Source organism: Gracilinanus agilis, chromosome 1, assembly GCF_016433145.1.
Source record: "Gracilinanus agilis isolate LMUSP501 chromosome 1, AgileGrace, whole genome shotgun sequence".
Lineage (NCBI taxonomy): Eukaryota > Metazoa > Chordata > Mammalia > Didelphimorphia > Didelphidae > Gracilinanus > Gracilinanus agilis.
This window is the reverse complement of record NC_058130.1, coordinates 366,952,546-366,970,544: the sequence shown is the minus strand read 5'-3', so window position 1 is coordinate 366,970,544 and position 17,999 is coordinate 366,952,546. Positions and strand designations below refer to the sequence as shown.

At 37.3% G+C, this 17,999-nt stretch overlaps 1 protein-coding gene across 1 annotated transcript in view; it reads left to right on the top strand.

The window, feature by feature from the left end:
- Positions 1-17,999, top strand: part of ITGA1 (integrin subunit alpha 1) — a 138,754-nt gene that overhangs the window by 44,445 nt on the left and 76,310 nt on the right. Inside the window, exon 8 of the mRNA XM_044681196.1 lies at positions 5,035-5,185. Coding sequence (XP_044537131.1) covers positions 5,035-5,185 — 151 coding nt within the window. The remainder of the gene's footprint in view (positions 1-5,034; positions 5,186-17,999) is intronic.

The window sequence follows — 17,999 nt, the reverse complement described above, 5'->3', positions numbered from 1 at the left end:
ACCCTGGATTGATTTGTTGTTTAGTTGTTTCAGTCATATGCGAGTCTTTGTGATCCCCATATGGGGTTTTCTTGGCAAAGATACTGGAGTGGTTTGCCATTTCCTTCTCCAGCTCATTTTACAGATGGGGAAACTAAGGCAAACAGGGTCACATGACTTGCCCACGGTCACCTGTCTGCGGCGAGATTTGAACTCAGGAAGATGAGATTTTTCTATTTCCAGGTCCTGTACTCTATCCACTGAGCCACCTCACTGCTCAGGGCTAATACCCAGCAGATTTTATTGAAAAGCACTACTTTTTGCTTATCCTATATCTTTGTCAATATTTTAAATTATTTGGGGTTAGAGTAGCTTTATAGAGAGGTGCCTCTATGGGACCAATTAAATTAATCATCTTATGCAAAACATGAAAGGGAAAATGTTATTCTGTCAAGAATCATTTTCTTTCATCCTCCTCATTTTCTGCCATCTCACCAAAGAGATGATTTCAAAGATACAGAATATTTCATAGAATTTTAAAGCTAAAAGATCTTTAGAGATCATCTATGCTAGATGGAAAAAATGAAGCCTAGAGAGATTAAGTGACTGATAACTAGTTAGTAGCAAAGGTGGGACCAGAAACTGGGTCTGGCAATTGTCAGCCCAGTGTTCTTTCCGGTACAGCACACTATCTATCCCCATGATGTTACAAAACTACTATCTCTTTCACCATCTCAGTGATTTCCCTTCATTACATGACAAACAACCACAGTACTGCCATTTATAGTAGGATTTTTTTTTTCTGCCTTCTTCAGATCTTATCTCCTAATGTTTTTGTTCTTGACTGGAATCCAAATGTGCAAGGCATATTCAAAGAAAGGGACAAAAGAACCACAAAATATAAAATTCTGTTAGGGATCCTTCTTTTAATTCTCTACAGCCTGTTGCTATTTTCTAGAGAATTACTCTATTGCTTATATTTTTCTTGTACTGCTAAACTCAGGATGTAGTCCTGGGGAAAAATTGTATACAAATAAGATCTTCTGCCTGAGAAAAGTGAGAAGACCCTTCAAGAATAAAGAATTCAAAATATCATAAGCAATTTTTAGGTCCATAAGTTTTAGGCTAGTGCATGGTACCAATTTCATATGTTACAGGAGAAGAGAATCGCCTACAGAGGAGGCTGGTCATCTCACATTCCCCTGCCCTCTGGCACACCAGTTTTCATGGCCAAAAGGGAGGGCAAGGAGAATGCTTATCATTCTGTAGGTGTGCTTCTTGCGAGCTCTAAATAATTGAAAAGAGAAGAAGACTGCACATTCACACTCAATGAAATTAGACTTGAAAGCTCTGGTTCTGGAGGAACCAGGCTCTTTCTGAGTGCAATCACTCTGTGATGATCCTCTAGCTTTGACACCCACCCAAAGCAATGAGTCTGACTGCTGATGAGCCATTGCTAAATATCTCTTTGGATACCATGGTCCAGACATGGTCTCTGTTTTCATATATCCCAGAGGGACTCTTTGAGTGAATATAGTCCTTAAGGCTCTGAAAAAATAGCTTCCTTTTTGTTATTTTTATTCTTCACTGTACTTTCTATTTCTCCTTTATTTCTTTCCCTTCAGGATATCGCTACACATGATTTTGATATACCTGCTCTGTATTTTGTATTCTCAATCTTACTTTTCTGTAGCTTAAAGGAGGTAACATTTATAAAGTGCATGCATTTAATAAAAGCTTTTTCTTCTCTAATCCCTCCTTCCTCTCACCCTTCACCATTTGCTAATACAGAAAGAGATAAATGAAAGGGAAAGGAATAAGCATTTATTAAGTACCTACTATGTGCCAGGTACTATGCTAAGTGCTTTACAAATATCTCTCATTTTATTTTCTTGACAATCCTGAGAAATCATGTTATTATTATCCCATTTTACAGTTGAGAAATGGAGGCAGACAAGGGTAACCCAGCCTGTAGTCACAGAGCTAGGAAATCTCTGAGGCCACATTTGAACTCAATTCTTCTGGTCTCCAGACCCAGAGCTCTTTCCACTGTGTTCCTTAGCTTCTGGAACTCTAGAGGTGAAATTTCAAGCACAATAGCATCTGGGGGGAGAAGATAGAGTAGGGGAAGGAAGACCATTTCCTAAACCCTCCAGAAAAACACCATGAAGACCTTATATACAAATCATTTCCACCTGATTTTAGTACTGTTAGATTTAATATAAGGAAATAAGGTTTGCAAGCTTTTTTGATAATATCCCTTTGATTTTGTCAATTCAGTTCTAGCCCTTTTTCAGAGGGAGACAAAGAGCACTGATATTTTTCAGTAACCAGGCAGTTAGGTAGGATGGTAGAGTGGATAACTAGGAGTCAAAAAGACCCGGGTTCAGATCTTGTCTCTGACACATACTGGCTGTGTGACCTTAGTTCAGTTTACCTAAACTCACAGTGTCTGAGGGAAGGGAACCCAATCAAGGAAGGATGTGATTTTAGGGAACTTGAGGTTATCTAACAATAACTGTTTTCATATAGCACTTTAGAGTTTGCAAAGCCCTTTCTGTATATCATCTAATTTGATCACAAGCACCTTGTGAAGGAGATACTCCAGGGATTAACTCATTAGTTCCAATTTACTGACCAGAGAAGCTTAATGATTTTAACCCATGTTTATATAGCTAGTGACAGAGGTGACTCCTAGGCTCTGCTTTGTTTCACTTCAAATTCCATGTAGGTCTTTCTCTGTTTTTTGTTATTATGGAGCATTAGCAGTATGAAATGCCACAACTTGTTTGTTTTCATTTTTTTAAATGTGTGAACAACAATAATAACTAACATTTATGTAGTGTTTATTGTGTACTAGGTACAGTGCTAAGCACTTTACAATTATTATTTAACCCTCACAACAACCCCAGGAGGTAGGTGCTATTTTTATCCTCATTTTCAGATGAGGAAACTGAGGCAAAAAAAAGATAAGTGCCTTGCCCAAGGTCCCAATCCAGCCAGATTTGACTCCTAACTCCAGTCCTGGCACTCTATAGATGTCTATGTCTATATCTATGTCTATTCTATCTATGACTATGTCACCTAGTTGCTCACCCTTCCCCCCAGAAACAGTAATATATTACTGGACTGCAAGTGGTCTGCAAACTTTGGAGTAAGACTTAAATCAGATTAAAATGTAATTTGAAAATGTTTATCAAAATAAATAAAAATATAATACAACTTAGATAATGTTAATTTGTGGCTTTTTAAGTCAAGGTATAGCCTGAATCTAACAACACATTGGTCAGATAAAAGAGTTAAATAGTATAGGATGCCAATTTCTAGATTTAAAAAAAATTAATCTTGCCCTTTCTTTAAGAATTCTTGACTTTAAATATATGGAAAATAGAAGTCAGAAAATATACCTTTGATAGAAGTACACACAGTCATCCTAGATGCTATTTTTGAGGTAGAAGGGGTAGAGAAAGGGGGCATCATTATATCCTGAAATATAAATGATTATCTTTCCAACTAAGGTCACAGGGGGGCAAGGGAGTCATTCATTCTGTGTATAATCATATCTCAGTATTCCATTGTTTGGAAATATATACATATGAATATAGGTGTAGTTGTAAATGTGATGCCCCTTTCTTTCCCAAATATTTAGAGAGGGACAAGTGAAAGAAGAGAAATAAAAATGGACATGCCCATGCAAATAGACACACACACACGTGCACGCACACACACACACACACACACACACACTATAAAAGGTGTTGAGTACATTCTTGCTGAATTTAATTGAAATTCTTTACTCATCTTGTACATATTTCTAGCCCGATTTCTCCTTCTTATTGTTTCTTGACCTATCTCCCCCTCAACAATCTATATCCTAGATCGTACTAAACATTCTTTACAATAGTTACCATCCCAAAATCTATCTTATTTCTGACTCACTATTTTGCCATCTAAAGAAAATTTTAAAATTATAACTTTAACATTCAGAAAACATTAATAAACAAATTTTGAAGCCAAACTTGGAGTACATCTAAAATTCAAACCATTAGTTTTATTTATTTGTTTGTTACATTAAAATTCCTAGGTATTTCACTCTCCTTTCTTTCATGCATTAAAGAAGACAACATTTGACAAAAAGATATATGTAGATGTAAAATGATGTCTTGCTTGTTTCTGTTTATCAGTTCTTTCTCTGGAGGTAAATATATACAAATCATTCTTCAAACAATATTTCTGTTGCTGTATATAATATTCTCTTGGTTCTGCTTTGTTTCACTGAATAATTCCATGTAGATCTTTCTGTTGTTTTTTTTTGTTGTTATTATGGAGCAATAGTATTCCATCACAATCAAATGCTACAACTTATTTGTTTTCATTTTTTTTTATGTGTGATTTCTTCTCCCTCTCATCCAATGCTTATATTCAATTGCTGTCTGTATAGGGCTTAACAAATTCTATCCTCTCTTTTCTGTCCTCCTCATCTCAGCTCTGCAGCAAAGGTCAGATTGGTGAGACTGTTCTGTGAATATCAGAGTAGGGGGTGAAGGAAGGTGAGAAACAAAGCAAATGCTTCTGCCAAAAAGAGAGAGGAAGAAGCCTGCTGATATGGAAAAAATAAACTCTCTAGGGAAAAGGGAAAGGCTGTTTACAAAGCAAGAAGTGGGTGTGGAGAACTGATCTCCTCTAAGTCTTAGGGTGAGCTTGGGACCCACCTTCCCTTTGATATCTCCAGGAGTACAATGTCTCCTCTGGCTTTGGTATGTGAGAACATGTGGTGATTAAGCAAAATGGCAACCCTTCTACCATCTGGATTAAATCAGAAAATGCTCCAAATAGTGGTCATCATGCCACCCAGGGTGACTGGTGGGTGCTCCTGTTGCTCTTGGCTTCACGGCTAGGAGCTACCTAGAGTGGTGCTTTGATTTCACATATTGCCTTGAAGCTTTTGCATAATCTTGGGACTGGTGTCTTATTTCTCTCTCTCTCTCTCTCTCTCTCTCTCTCTCTCTCTCTCTCTCTCTCTCTCTCTCTCTCTCTCTCGTATATGTGTTTCAGAAAAGAGGCCTTCACTAAAGCCAGAGGTGCCCGAAGTGGAGTTAAGAAAGTAATGGTGATTGTGACTGATGGGGAATCCCACGACAACCATCGGCTGAATAAAGTCATCCAGGACTGTGAAGATGAAGATATTCAGAGATTCTCCATAGCTGTAAGTGAAGCGTTAGCTCACAGAATTATAGATTTAGAGCTAGATGGGAATTCAGAGATCATCTCTTCTCTCCTTCACTTTATAAATGAGGGAATCGAGACCCAATGAGGTTAAGTGATTTGTCAAAGCCTAACAGGTACTAAGTAGCAGAGGTAGAATTTGAACTCAGCTGTTCAAGACTCCAGAACTAGCAGTCTTCTATTACACTATAATATCTACCTCCCATACCTTGCTTATTGGTTACCTCTCCACCCAAAATTGCAGAACAGGTCTTTCAGAAGGCAATTTTTATTTGTTTCTTAAAAACCTATTTTTAATATATTTTAAATGCCATTCTCTGTACATACACTCCTTCACCCCATAGACTTTACACTTCCCCAAAAAGTACTCAATTTGAATTAAGTCCATTGCTAAGATGCAGAAGCATGTTAAATTACAGGTACTTAAGACACCAGGTTCAAAGTCTTCTTTGAGATTACAATGCTATGCTATAGCTCACAAACCTTTACCTTTAAGGTGTTTACCTTAAATAGTCAGCCAGATGACATAATTAGCTCAAAGTAAAGACCATAAGTGAATAGAGTGCTAGGCTTAAAGTCAGAAGGACTCATCTTCCTGAATTCAAATCCAACTTCAGACACTTACTAGCTGTGTGACCCTGGGTAAGTCACTTAAACCTATTTATCTCAGTTTCTTCATCTGAAAAAATAAGCTAGAGAAGGAAATGGCAAACTACTCTAGTATCTGTGCCAAGAGAACCCCAAATGAGGTCATGAAGAATTGGACATGACTTAAAAATGACTAAACAAAAAATTTGTTGAAATGGCATAGTAAGTTATAAAGATTTTATCCCAGTTTGCCATTTCCCTTCTGATTTTAGTTGCATTGTTTTTGTTTGTACAAAACCTTTTTAATTTAATGTAATCAAAATTATTTATTTTACATTTTGTAACTTTTTCCAACTCTTACTTGGTTTTAAAATCTTTCCCAGAGATCTGACAAGTATACTATTCTATGTTTGCCTAATTTTCTTATAGTTTCCTTCTTTATATTCAAGTCATTCACCCACTCTGAATTTATCTTGGTGTAGGGTGTGATATGTTGATCTAAACCTAATCTCTCCCATATTGTTTTCCAATTTTCCCAGCAATTTTTTTCAAATAGTGGATTTTTGTCCCCAAAGTTGGGCACTTTGGGTTTATCATAGACTGTACCGCTGACGTCACTTACCCCAAGTCTAATCCCACTGATCCTTTCTTCTGTCTCTTAGTCAGTACCATATTGTTTTGATGACCACTGTTTTATAGTATAGTTTAATATCTGGTACTGCTAGACCACCTTCCTTCACGTGTTTTTTTTTTCATTATTTTCCTTGATATTCTTGATCTTTTGTTCTTCCAAATGAAATTTGTTATAGTTTTTTCTAATTCAGTAAAAAAAGTTTCTTGTTAGTTTGACAGATAAGGCACTAAATAAGTAAATTAATTTGAGTAGAATGGTCATTTTTATTATGTTAGCTCATCCTACCCATGAGCAATCAATGTTTTTCCAATTTTTTAGATCTAGTTTTAATTGTTTGGAAAGTATTTTGTAGTTGTGTTCGTATAATTCCTGTGTTTGTTTTGTTAGATAGATTCCTAAGTAATTTATATTGTCTAGGGTAGGGTGACTTTAAATGGTATTTCTCTTTCTAACTCTTGCTGCTGCAATGTGTTGGAAATATATAGAAATGTTGATGATTTATGTGCATTTATTTTGTATCCTGCAACTTTCCTAAAGTTGTTGATTATTTCCACTAGCTTTTCAGTTGATTCTCTAGGAATTTTTAAGTAGACCATCATATCATCTGTAAAGAGTGAATGCTTGGTGTCCTCATTGCCTATTTTAATACCTTCAATTTCTTTTTCTTCTCTAATTGCTACTGCTAGTGTTTCTAGTATAATGTTAAATAATAGAGGTGATAATGGGCATCCTTGTTTCACTCCTGATCTTATTGGGAAGGCTTCTAATTTATCCCCATTGCATATAATGCTTGTTGATGGTTTAAGGCAGGGGTTGGCAACCTTTTTGGCCCTGAGAGCCATAAATGCCACATTTTTTAAAATGTAATTTCGTGAGAGCCGTACAGTGCTCACAGTGCACCTGAAAAAAAATTGACTTTATGGCTCCTGCAGAAAGAGCCATATCTGGCCCTCAAAAGAGCCAGATATGGCTCAAGAGCCATACGTTGCCAACCCCTGGTTTAAAGTCTTATTACTCAAATACATAAGGAGCTAAATCAATTGTACAAAAAATCATGCCATTCCCCAATCAAAAAATGGGTGAGGAACATGAATAGGCAATTTTCAGATAAAGAAATCAAAACTATCAATAAGCACATGGGAAAGTGTTCTAAATCTCTAATAATTAGAGAAATGCAAATCAAAACAACTCTGAGGTATTACCTCACACCTAGCAGATTGGCTAAAATGAAAGAAGGGGAAAGTAATGAATGTTGGCGGGGATGTGGCAAAATTGGGACATTAATGCATTGCTGGTAGATTTGTGAACTGATCCAACCATTCTGGCTGGCAGTTTGGAACTATTCCCAAAGAGCACTAAAAGACTGTCTGTCCTTTAATCCAAGCCATACCATTGCTAGGTTTGTACTCCAAAGAGATCATAGGGAAAAAGATTTGTACAAAATTCATAGCTGCACTCTTAGTGGTGGCATAAAACTGGAAAACGAGAGTATGCCCTTCATAAGCTTCACATTGGGGTTGGGGGGAGAGGGAAGTGGTGGTGCTGAACTCCATGCTAGCCTTCGACCTCCTGATTGCCAATACATTTCTTGGATTTGAGTAATGAAGAGAGCAATAAGAGAATTCTTATCTTTCATAAAAAGAGCTTTCCATTTTCTTCAACTATACAGGTCTAGTTCATCTTCTCCGAATTACCAGGACAGCCATCCCTTGGCAAGTGTTAGCCCAAGAGAAAAAATATAAACCAGTCATTTGTTTGAATTTTGAATTTTTTTAGTTGATTTTTAATTTTTGTAAACTTTTACTTTCTATCTTAGAATCGATACTAAGTATTGGTTCCAAGGCAGAAGGGTGGTAAGGGCTAGGTAATTGAGGTTAAGTGACTTGCCCAGGGTCACACAGCTAGGAAATGTCAGAGACCAGATTTGAACCCAATCCTCCTGACTCTAGGCCTGGCTCTCTATCCATTGTGACACCTAGCTATTCCTCAACTAGTATTTCTTTTTTTTTTTTTTTCCAACTTGTGTTTATAAAATGCTTATGTGTCAGACATTGTGCTAAGCACTGGGGATGCAAAATAAAAAGGGAAAAAATCGATAGTCCTTATCAAGGGGATTATGGTCTAATGGGGGAGGACAACATGCAAAGAACTATGTACATAAAAGATGTTTGCTGAATAAATCATACCAGTTTCAAGGGGAAAACCCTGAGATTAAGAACAGAAAACAGCTTCTTGAAGAATAGCTTCTCTTCTGAGCAGAGGGAAATTCTTAGTTCCAAAGGAAGGCCCCAGCCTAGTCAAAGGGACATAGGCTACATAATACACAATGTACTCTGTGCTCCTCTCAAGAGCAACCATGTAAATACACAGCGGTGTGCTTATTGTTACTAACAATAATATTTAAACACACGTTGGCTCAAAGTAAGCTGCCTGTACAAAAAACAGAAGACATCTGTCTGCCTACAGACCTCATCCTAGAGATTCTATCAGCAGCCACCAGCTCCTAAGAATATGCTGCCCAAATTTCCTGATGCCTTTCCTCTTTTTTGGGGGGAGATTTTTAAAATTAATTAATTTAGAATAATTTTCTATGGTAATATGATTCATGTTCTTTCCCTCCCCCGTAGCCAATGAGTAATTCCACTGGGGTTTACATGTGTCATTGATCAAGACCTATTTCCATATTATTAATATTTGCATTAAGGTGATAGCTTAGAGTCTAAATCCCCAATCATATCCTCATCCTGAATCCTTTCCACAGAGAAGCCATGCCAAACTCTGGAGGACAAGGGGCCTGACATGGAAATTCTGCTGCTCAAATTTAAGTCAACTTTGAAGCAAGCTGTGAGCCTGTGTCCCATTGGAACTCACTGTCCCCGACTGCCCCCAAAGCTTGAATGCTTTTCTGGTCCTCCCTTAGAGAATATTATTCATCTCATTGCCTTAACCTATCCCAGTGCTCTGACTGTGTCAATCTACTCTTCTGTGCCTGTTTTGAGCAAAAAGAGGAAGAGGTGGAGCAAGAGGTACACAATGAACAGTTGCCACACACATTGCCTTGAAGTGTTGGGTAGAAGGAAAAGAGGGTTAAAACTAAGCTAAAGGCAGTGTCGATCATCACCCTTGATTCCAAAAGACCCAAAGAATGATCCAACCCAGCTACAAAGATATCTGTCTCAAATCCTTCCTGAGTTATCTCATCCAGGCTCCCCCTATTCCACCCACTCAATCCAACCTACACACACTATCTCCAGGTTAATCTTCATCAAATACCACTTTTATTATTCCTTCACTTATTCATGCAAGAAATATTTAAAGCATTATCACTATGGTAAATCTCTGTTCTAGTCATCAACATCTGGCACTGAGGTTATCTCAAGGAGGAAGGAGGGGAGAAGTTATAAAAGAAATGAAACCTCTTCCCTCAAGAAACTTATGGTCAGAAAGTAATGGCAGCTTAGAGCTGGAAAGGACTTTCCAGAAGAGGAATCATATCATTCCCCTGCTTACTTGTTGTCCTGGAATTCTGTGACTAATACAGTAGGGGTGGGGTTGCCAGCTTGAGGAGATTTTTAGGGAGGTAAAGAAGGGGATTTCAGGGAATCATTCTGTTCTTCTATACACTTTTTTTTTAAACCTTTGTACTTCGGTGCATTGTCTCATAGGTGGAAGAGTGGTAAGGGTGGGCAATGGGGGTCAAGTGACCTGCCCAGGGTAACACAGCTGGGAAGTGTCTGAGGCCGGGTTTGAACCTAGGACCTCCTGTCTCTAGGCCTGACTCTCACTCCACTGAGCTACCCAGCTGCCCCTCTTCTATACACTTTTCCCGCTTCATGGTCTAAATTCCTTAACTTGATATTCAAGGCCCTCAACTACTGTTCCAATCTATCTTCCTAACCTTATTTACGCATCATGAAACCTCCTCTATGATCAGGCTAGGCTCCTCACTGCCTTCAAAATAGAGACTTTGCTCATTCTGACCTGCACACCTTGATTTGGTCAGGTCTCTAAAGCCCAATATTTTCTCTCTCTCTTTTTTCTCCACTTATTCTGAATCCTCTTTATTTTTTTTATGAAGCTGCTGCCCCAAGAGTCAATCTCTCCCTTCTCTGAATTTCTATAGCGCTTCGTTTTCATTTAATTGCATAATATGTAATTTTATTCTTCCTGGGCATGTTTTGTTTATGCCATCATGTTACAAGTTCTTCAAGGTGAGGGATCATAACATAAAATTCCTCTCAGTGCCCAGATGACCCTCCATAAAAATTTTTGAACAAATAAATTTTTGAGGAGCTCAGAGTTCTTCAGTCATTTCCTTTGCTCTATTCACATCTCCATTATTTTTCCTGACTTTTATAACAAATAAATTTAAACTAATACATTGGTTAAAAAATATACTCTCTGTAGAGGAAAAAAATTCCTTTTGTGGGGTTATGGGAATAAAAATATCAGAACTGAATTATACTAACAAGTTTACTAGTAAAATGAGATAACTAGAAAGGACATAATATTCATTGGGGAAAGAAAAGTACAGAGTAAACTACTTAGGTAATGAAAAGGAGCTATATGGACACTGTATAAGGAAGGAAAAAATAATAACAACTAACATTTACATACTGCTTACTATATGGGCCCCCACCCAATCTGGATCACAGGTTTGCTGTGGTGGAGGGGCTTGAGGAGTTCAATGAAACTCTTGAGTTATGCCATGCAGAGTTATGCAAGACAGACAGGTCATAGTGGAGAGTACTGACAAAAGGCAATCCACTGGAGAAGGAAATGGCAAACTACTACACTATCTTTGCCAAGAAAACCCCACAGACAGTATTAAAATGATAAAAAGAGATGACATCTGAAGATGAGCCCCTCAGGTCACAAAGTGTCCATCAGCTACTGGGGAAGACAACTACAATCAGCTCCAGAAAGAATGAAGTAGTTATGCCAGAGCTGAATGGAAGCTCAACTGCGTGGATGTGTCTGATGATAAAAGTAAAGTCCAACACTGTAAAGATCATTATTGCATAGGAACTTGGAATATAAGCTCTATGAATCATGGTAAGCTAGATGTGTCAAACAGGAGATGAAAAGTTTAACCATCAATATCTTAGATGTCAAACTGAATTGGTGGGAATAGGTGAATTTAATATAGGTGATCATTACATATCTCAAAAATGAGAGTGATATTTTTTCAAATCCAAGGCAAAACATTCATTATCACAGTAATACAAGTCTATGCTTCAATCAATGATCCCAAAGAGACCAAAGTTAGCCATTTCTATGAAGAAATACATCTAGAAATAACACCAAAAAAAAAGATATTGCATTCATCATAGGGGATTGGGATGCTAAAGTAGGAAATCAAAAGATAATTTGAATAACAGGCAAGTTTGGCTTGAGAGTAGAAAATGAAGCAGGGAGATTTTTGCCAAGGTGACTCACCAGTCATAGCAAATGTTTTTCAACAACCCAAAGGCTAATTCTACACATGGGCATCACCAGAAGGTCAATTTCAAAATCAGATTGATTCTATACTTTGAACCTGAAAGTGGAAAAGCTCTATAAAGTAATTTAAAACAAGAACTAGAACTTACTATGGCTCAGATCATTAACTTCTTATTGTAAAATTCATACTTAAATTGAAGAAAGTAGGGAAAACCATTAGACCATGTAGATATGACCTAAACATTATCCCATATGAATATGAAGTAGAAGTGATGAATAGATTTAAAGAATTAGATCTGGTAGATAGAATGCCTGGGGAACAATGGACAGAGGTTTGCAATATTTTATAGGAGGCAGTAATAAAAAACATTCCAAAGAAAATCAAATAGCTATTGAATAAGACTTTCCAAATAACTGAAGAAAGAAAAATAGAGAAAGAGAAAGGGAAAGGAGAAAGAGAAAGATTCAGAACCAAATGCAGAATTGCAGAGAGTATCAAAGAGACATAAAATTTTCTCAAATGAGTAATGCAAAGAGAAGGAAGAACACAATGGAATTGGAAAGACAAGAGACCTCATCAAGAAAATTAGAGACTTCAGTGAAAAATCATGTTGAAAAAAAATGGGCATGATAAAAGGCGAAAATGGAAGAGACTTAATGAAAGTAGAAGATATTACGAAGTGGCAAGACTATACAGAGGAATTATATAAGAAAGATCTCAACATCACCTATAATCATGATGGTACAGTTACTGATCTAAAGACAGACATCCTGGAGAATGAAGTCAAATAGGTCTTAAGAAGCTATACTACCAATAATACTAATGGAAATTACAGAATTCCAACTGAGCTATTTAAAATCCTAAAGGAAGATTCTGTTAAAGTGTTACATTCAATATGCCAGCAAATTTGAAAAACTCAACAATGGTCACTGGTTTGGAAAAGATAAATTTATGTCCTGATCCTAAAAAAGGGCAATGCCATAGAATGTTCAAGTTACCAAAAAATTCCACTCATCTCACATGCCAGCAAGGTTATGCTTAAGATTCTACAAGCTAGGCTTCAGCAATATGTGAACTAAAAATTACCAGAAGGCTCATTTTCAGTCAGAGGAACTAGAGACTTAATTATCAACATTTGCTGGAGTATGGAGAAAACAAGAGGAGTTCCAGAAAAAACATCTACTGCGCCACTGATTACACTTTGATTTTATGGATGACAACAAAATATGGCAAGTTTTCAAAGAGTTGGGAGTACCAGATCATTTTACTTGTCTTCTGAGGAATCTATATGTGAGTCAAGAAGCAATAATTAAAATTGAACATGAAACAAACTGATTGGTTTAATATTGGCAAAGAAGTATGACAGAGCTGAATATGGCCACCCATAAATTGTTTAATTTACATTCAGAGTATATCATGTGAAATACCAGGCTGTTTGAATCAAAAGCCAGAATTAAGGTTGCTGTCAGAAAGATCAACAATCTTAGATATGCAAACAATAATACTCTGATGGCAGAAAGTGAAGTAGAATTAAGAAGCCTCTTGAAAAAAGTGAAAGAAGAGAGTAGTTTAAAGGTTTAAAGCTAGTTTAAAGGTTAACATGAAAAATAAACAAACAACTAAGATCTTGGTCCCATCACTTCCTGGCATATAGAAGGAGAAGAAATGGAAGCAGGGTCAGATTTTATATTCTTAGGCTCAAAGTTCACTGCAGATGGCAACTGCAAACCATAAAATTAAAAGATGCTTCCTCCTTGAAGGAAGAGCTATGGCAAATCTAGACAGCATACTAAAAAGCAGAGACAACACCTTGCTGACAATGGTCTGTATAGTCCTAAAACTACATTTTTTCCCAATAGGAATGTATAGTAGCTGTGAGAACTGGGCTAAAAGGAAAGCTGGGCACTGCAGGAGTGACACTTTTGAATTGTGGTATTAGAGAAGACTTTTGAGAGACCCTTAGACAGCAAGGAGATCAAATCATTAAATACTTAAGGAAATTAATTCATACTCTTCATTGGAAGGACAAATACTGAAGCTGAAACTGAATTACTTTGACCATATAATGAGAATCCATTATGGAAAAGACCTTGATGTTGGGAAAGATTGAAGGCAAAAAGATAAGGGACAACAGAGCATGAGAAAGATAGTGTCAGGGAAGCAATGAATATAAGATTGTACAAACTTTGGGAGATAATGGACAATAGAAGGGCCTGTTGTGCTATGGCCCATGGAGTCTTAAAGAGTTGGATACAACTGAATGACTGAGTGATAACAAACTATGCACCAGGCACTGTGCTAAGAACTTCACAATTGTTATATCATCTGATCCTCACAATAATCCTGCAGGATAGATATTATTATTATCCTCATTTTATAGATGAGGAAACTGTAAACAGAGGTTACATGATTCACTAGTGTAACAAAGCTGGTGTCTGGGGTCAATTTTTTTTTTAAACCCTTGTACTTTGGTGTATTGTCTCATAGGTGGAAGATTGGTAAGGGTGGGCAATGGGGGTCAAGTGACTTGCCCAGGGTCCCACAGCTGGGAAGTGGCTGAGGCCGGGTTTGAACCAAGGACCTCCTGTCTCTAGGCCTGACTCTCACTCCACTGAGCTACCCAGCTGCCCCCTGGGGTCAAATTTGAACTAAGGACATTCTGACTCCAGGCATGTCATTCCATCCACTGAGCCACCAAAACCATCATGGATTAATATATATATGCTTTTGTGAGTAGTCCATAGCAATGAAAGAAAAATGGTAGAAAGAGAGCGATATATAAAGAAGAATCTTTGTCAAAGTATTTTGTATGCCCTTTTAAAAACCATTTTGTAAGGAAAAATTGACTAAGAAGGGAATGTTATAAAATAACACATAAATTATGTATTCTCTTTTAGTCAATAGAAATGCCACAAGCTCAAATGCTTGACATTCAGCTAATGTTCACCTGAGGTAGACTTTGCAAAGCCTCATTTCCCTTGGGCCATGCATGTCAAATGTAAAATGTTTAATCCATTTACACTTCTTAATACACTGTCTGCTGTCTGAAAGCAACCAAAGATTTGAAAATATACTGTAATTGCTCTATTTCTATTTGGAGACTGTAAATTTAACCTGAAAACGAGAAGGATTTTAAATGTAGCACTGACCAGTGATGGATTCACTAGATATATTCTTTTTATCAAAATCTAAGGTTATGCATAGTCTAAGAGAAAAGTCTTCACATTTTCCCTGAAGTGTGTTTTCCACTGTATCAATTTGGAATGGAATGAAAATGCAAAGTCGTTTTCAGTCATGTCCAACTCTTCATGATCCCATTTGGGGTTTTCTTGGCAGAGATACTGGAGTGGTTTTCCATTTCCTTCTCTAGGTCATTTTACATATAAGGAAACTAAGGCAAATAGGGTTAAGTGATTTGCCCAGGGTCACAGAGCTAGTAAGTACCAGAGGCCAGATTAGAACTCAGAAAGGTAAATAAGTCTTCCTGACTGTAAGTCTGGCACTCTAACCACAACACCACCTAGCTGCCCCTAAGGGCAAAGAGGATCTAGAAAAGAATATTTAAATGTGGTAAACCAAAAAAAGTTTTCTACAGAGCATTCCTGGTGATACATCTACAAAATGTCTTTGTGTTTCTTAAAAGCCAAAGGCTCGTGCATGAATTAGGAAAAGCAGTGACTCCTGAAGGACTAAGGACTTAAAGTCACAGGGATGTAGACAGGGGTATTCTGATAAATATTTGACAACTGACTTTCCAGGAAAAAAAAAAGTAGCACAACTACTTTAAAGTTTAATTTGCATAGCTATCATTTTCTCTATCTCTTTCATAAGTATATACAATCAACAAATCAGTAAATCAAGTCCTAATATGTAGCATTTACCTATTTCCAAAGTATACGTGATCAAAGGGAATATTTAACATTTGGCTCTCAGCTTATATAAGCTGGTTCTGGAATCTTCTTGATATGGTTTATTACTATAACAAAGTGTTTTTGTCAATACTGTTCACTGAATGTATATCTCAGTCACTGGACACTTGCTTGTGGTGGGGCTTCTGAGTAATGATATATATATAAAACCTCTTCACCTTTTTCTAAAACTTTCCCATCTTGTCTCATAGCTTCTTGTTCCCTTGATCAGCTACATTTGATTTGCAACTAGAAGCTTCCACTATCCTAATGCAAACACATTCCCCTTGGTTCCATATATAAGAAAGTTGTATTTTATACTTCATGATAGTTCATTCTTGCCAAGCTTCCTACTAGAGAAAGTAAAGCTGTTGGATTGCTTGAGTTCCAGAGTTTGGAACTGAAGCAGGCATCCAAGTGTCCACACTGTCTGGCACTGAATTGGCAAGCTCCTGAGCTAAAGCAGGGGAGCCTCACCAAGTTCCTAAGGAGCGGGAACTGACCTAGGTCAGAAATGAAACAGGTCAAAGCTACTGTTCCAATCAATGCTGGGGTCAAGCCTCTGAGTGCCTGTTGGGAGGAAGGAAGGAAGAAAAGAAGGAAAGAAGGAAGGAAGGAAGATGTAAAACCCAGTGGAATTGTGTGTCAGCTGTGGGGAGGAGAGGAGAGGGAAAGAACATGGATCATGGAAAAATATTCCAAATAATTAATTAAATAAAAAGTTTCGATTCAAAAAAAAAAGAAAGAAGGATGGAAGGAAGGAAAGAAGGATGGAAGAATGGAAGGAAGGAAGCAGGAAAGGAAGGAAAAGTCTGATTTAGAAATAGAGCTTCCAGTCACTTCTTGCCTCTTCCTGTATCTTCTTTCTTCTCATCACTCAATTCAACTGAATTTACCAAGAATATATTGTGTCTATTCCATGCAAGGAACTGTATTTAGGAATTGGGAATACTAAAACATAATGGAAAATATCCCTTGCTTTTATTTTAAAAGGCAGCTGAAACATTTTCAAGAATAAACAAGTGAAAGAATTTGAGGAAGTCAGGCATTAAAAATTATGAGGATTGGTAAAAGCTTCCCATAGGTATCAGCACCGGATGTGAGGCTCCAAGCAAGTTTGGGATTCTTGGAAGCAGAGGAGAGAAGCAAAGGTTCTTCAGGGACACAGATCAGGCTTGCAAAGGTCCAGAGGCCAGACATGGAATGCTGAGTTCAGAAAACAGCCAATAGGCCAGTTTGAATAGAACAGAGTACATGAAGAGAAATGAAGTGGAAGAAACTTTAAAGGGTGTGCAATAATAGTCTGACTGTGAAGGAATTCAAGTGCCAAGCAAAGGAAGAATGACAGTCAGGTTTTTTGCTTTAGGAAGATTATTTTGGCAAATTTGTGGCAAATTAATTGGACAGGGAGTCTGAAAACAGGAATTTGGAAACTACAACAATTCAATTGAGAGGTGATGAGGGTCTGAATTATGATGGTTTCCCTGGGTGTAGGGGGTATTTAGGAGAGAAGGGTACAAATATGGAAGAAGTTATGGTTGTTCTCTGCTGTCCCAACCCATTATTTTTCTCTTTTTTATGTATGACTGAAAAACTGAGGATCAGAAATGCAAAAGGGATTGCTCAAAGTTGTACAGACGAGAGCCAGGAATTGTGCTGGAGCCAGCTTAAATTGTCTCATAAGAGCTGAGTGTTAAATTTTCAGTGCAAGTATTTATACCTCAGGAATTGGCAAGTGCTAAATTTAAGTACTAGGGTATGATTTACTACTTTCTTGATTGTCTAGATGAGAAAGTGATGGAGAAAATGTTAATAATGCTGATGAAATTTAAAAATTTATCTTTTACGTATTTTTCCCCAGAGTCAGTTGTTAAACATTTACTAGTATACCCCTACTAGCCTCCTTTTTCATTTAGCCTAGCAAAGAACCAGAATTATAACTGACTTTTAATTTAAAGAATTAATCTGTTCAGCTGCCCTAAGAGGAGTGAGGGAAGAAGATAGGATATCTCTGTCTTAAAGGCTCAGTTCTTTCGGCAGTAGGTGCAGACTGGGAGTCATTATTGTTTTTATAAATTTATTATTTTTGGAAATAAACCCTTGCCTTCCATCTTGGAATTGATATTAATTATCTGTTGTAAGTCAAAAGAGCAATAAAGGCTAAGCAATTGGGTTTAAGTGACTTGCTCAGGGTCACAAAGCTAGGAAGTATCTGAGACCA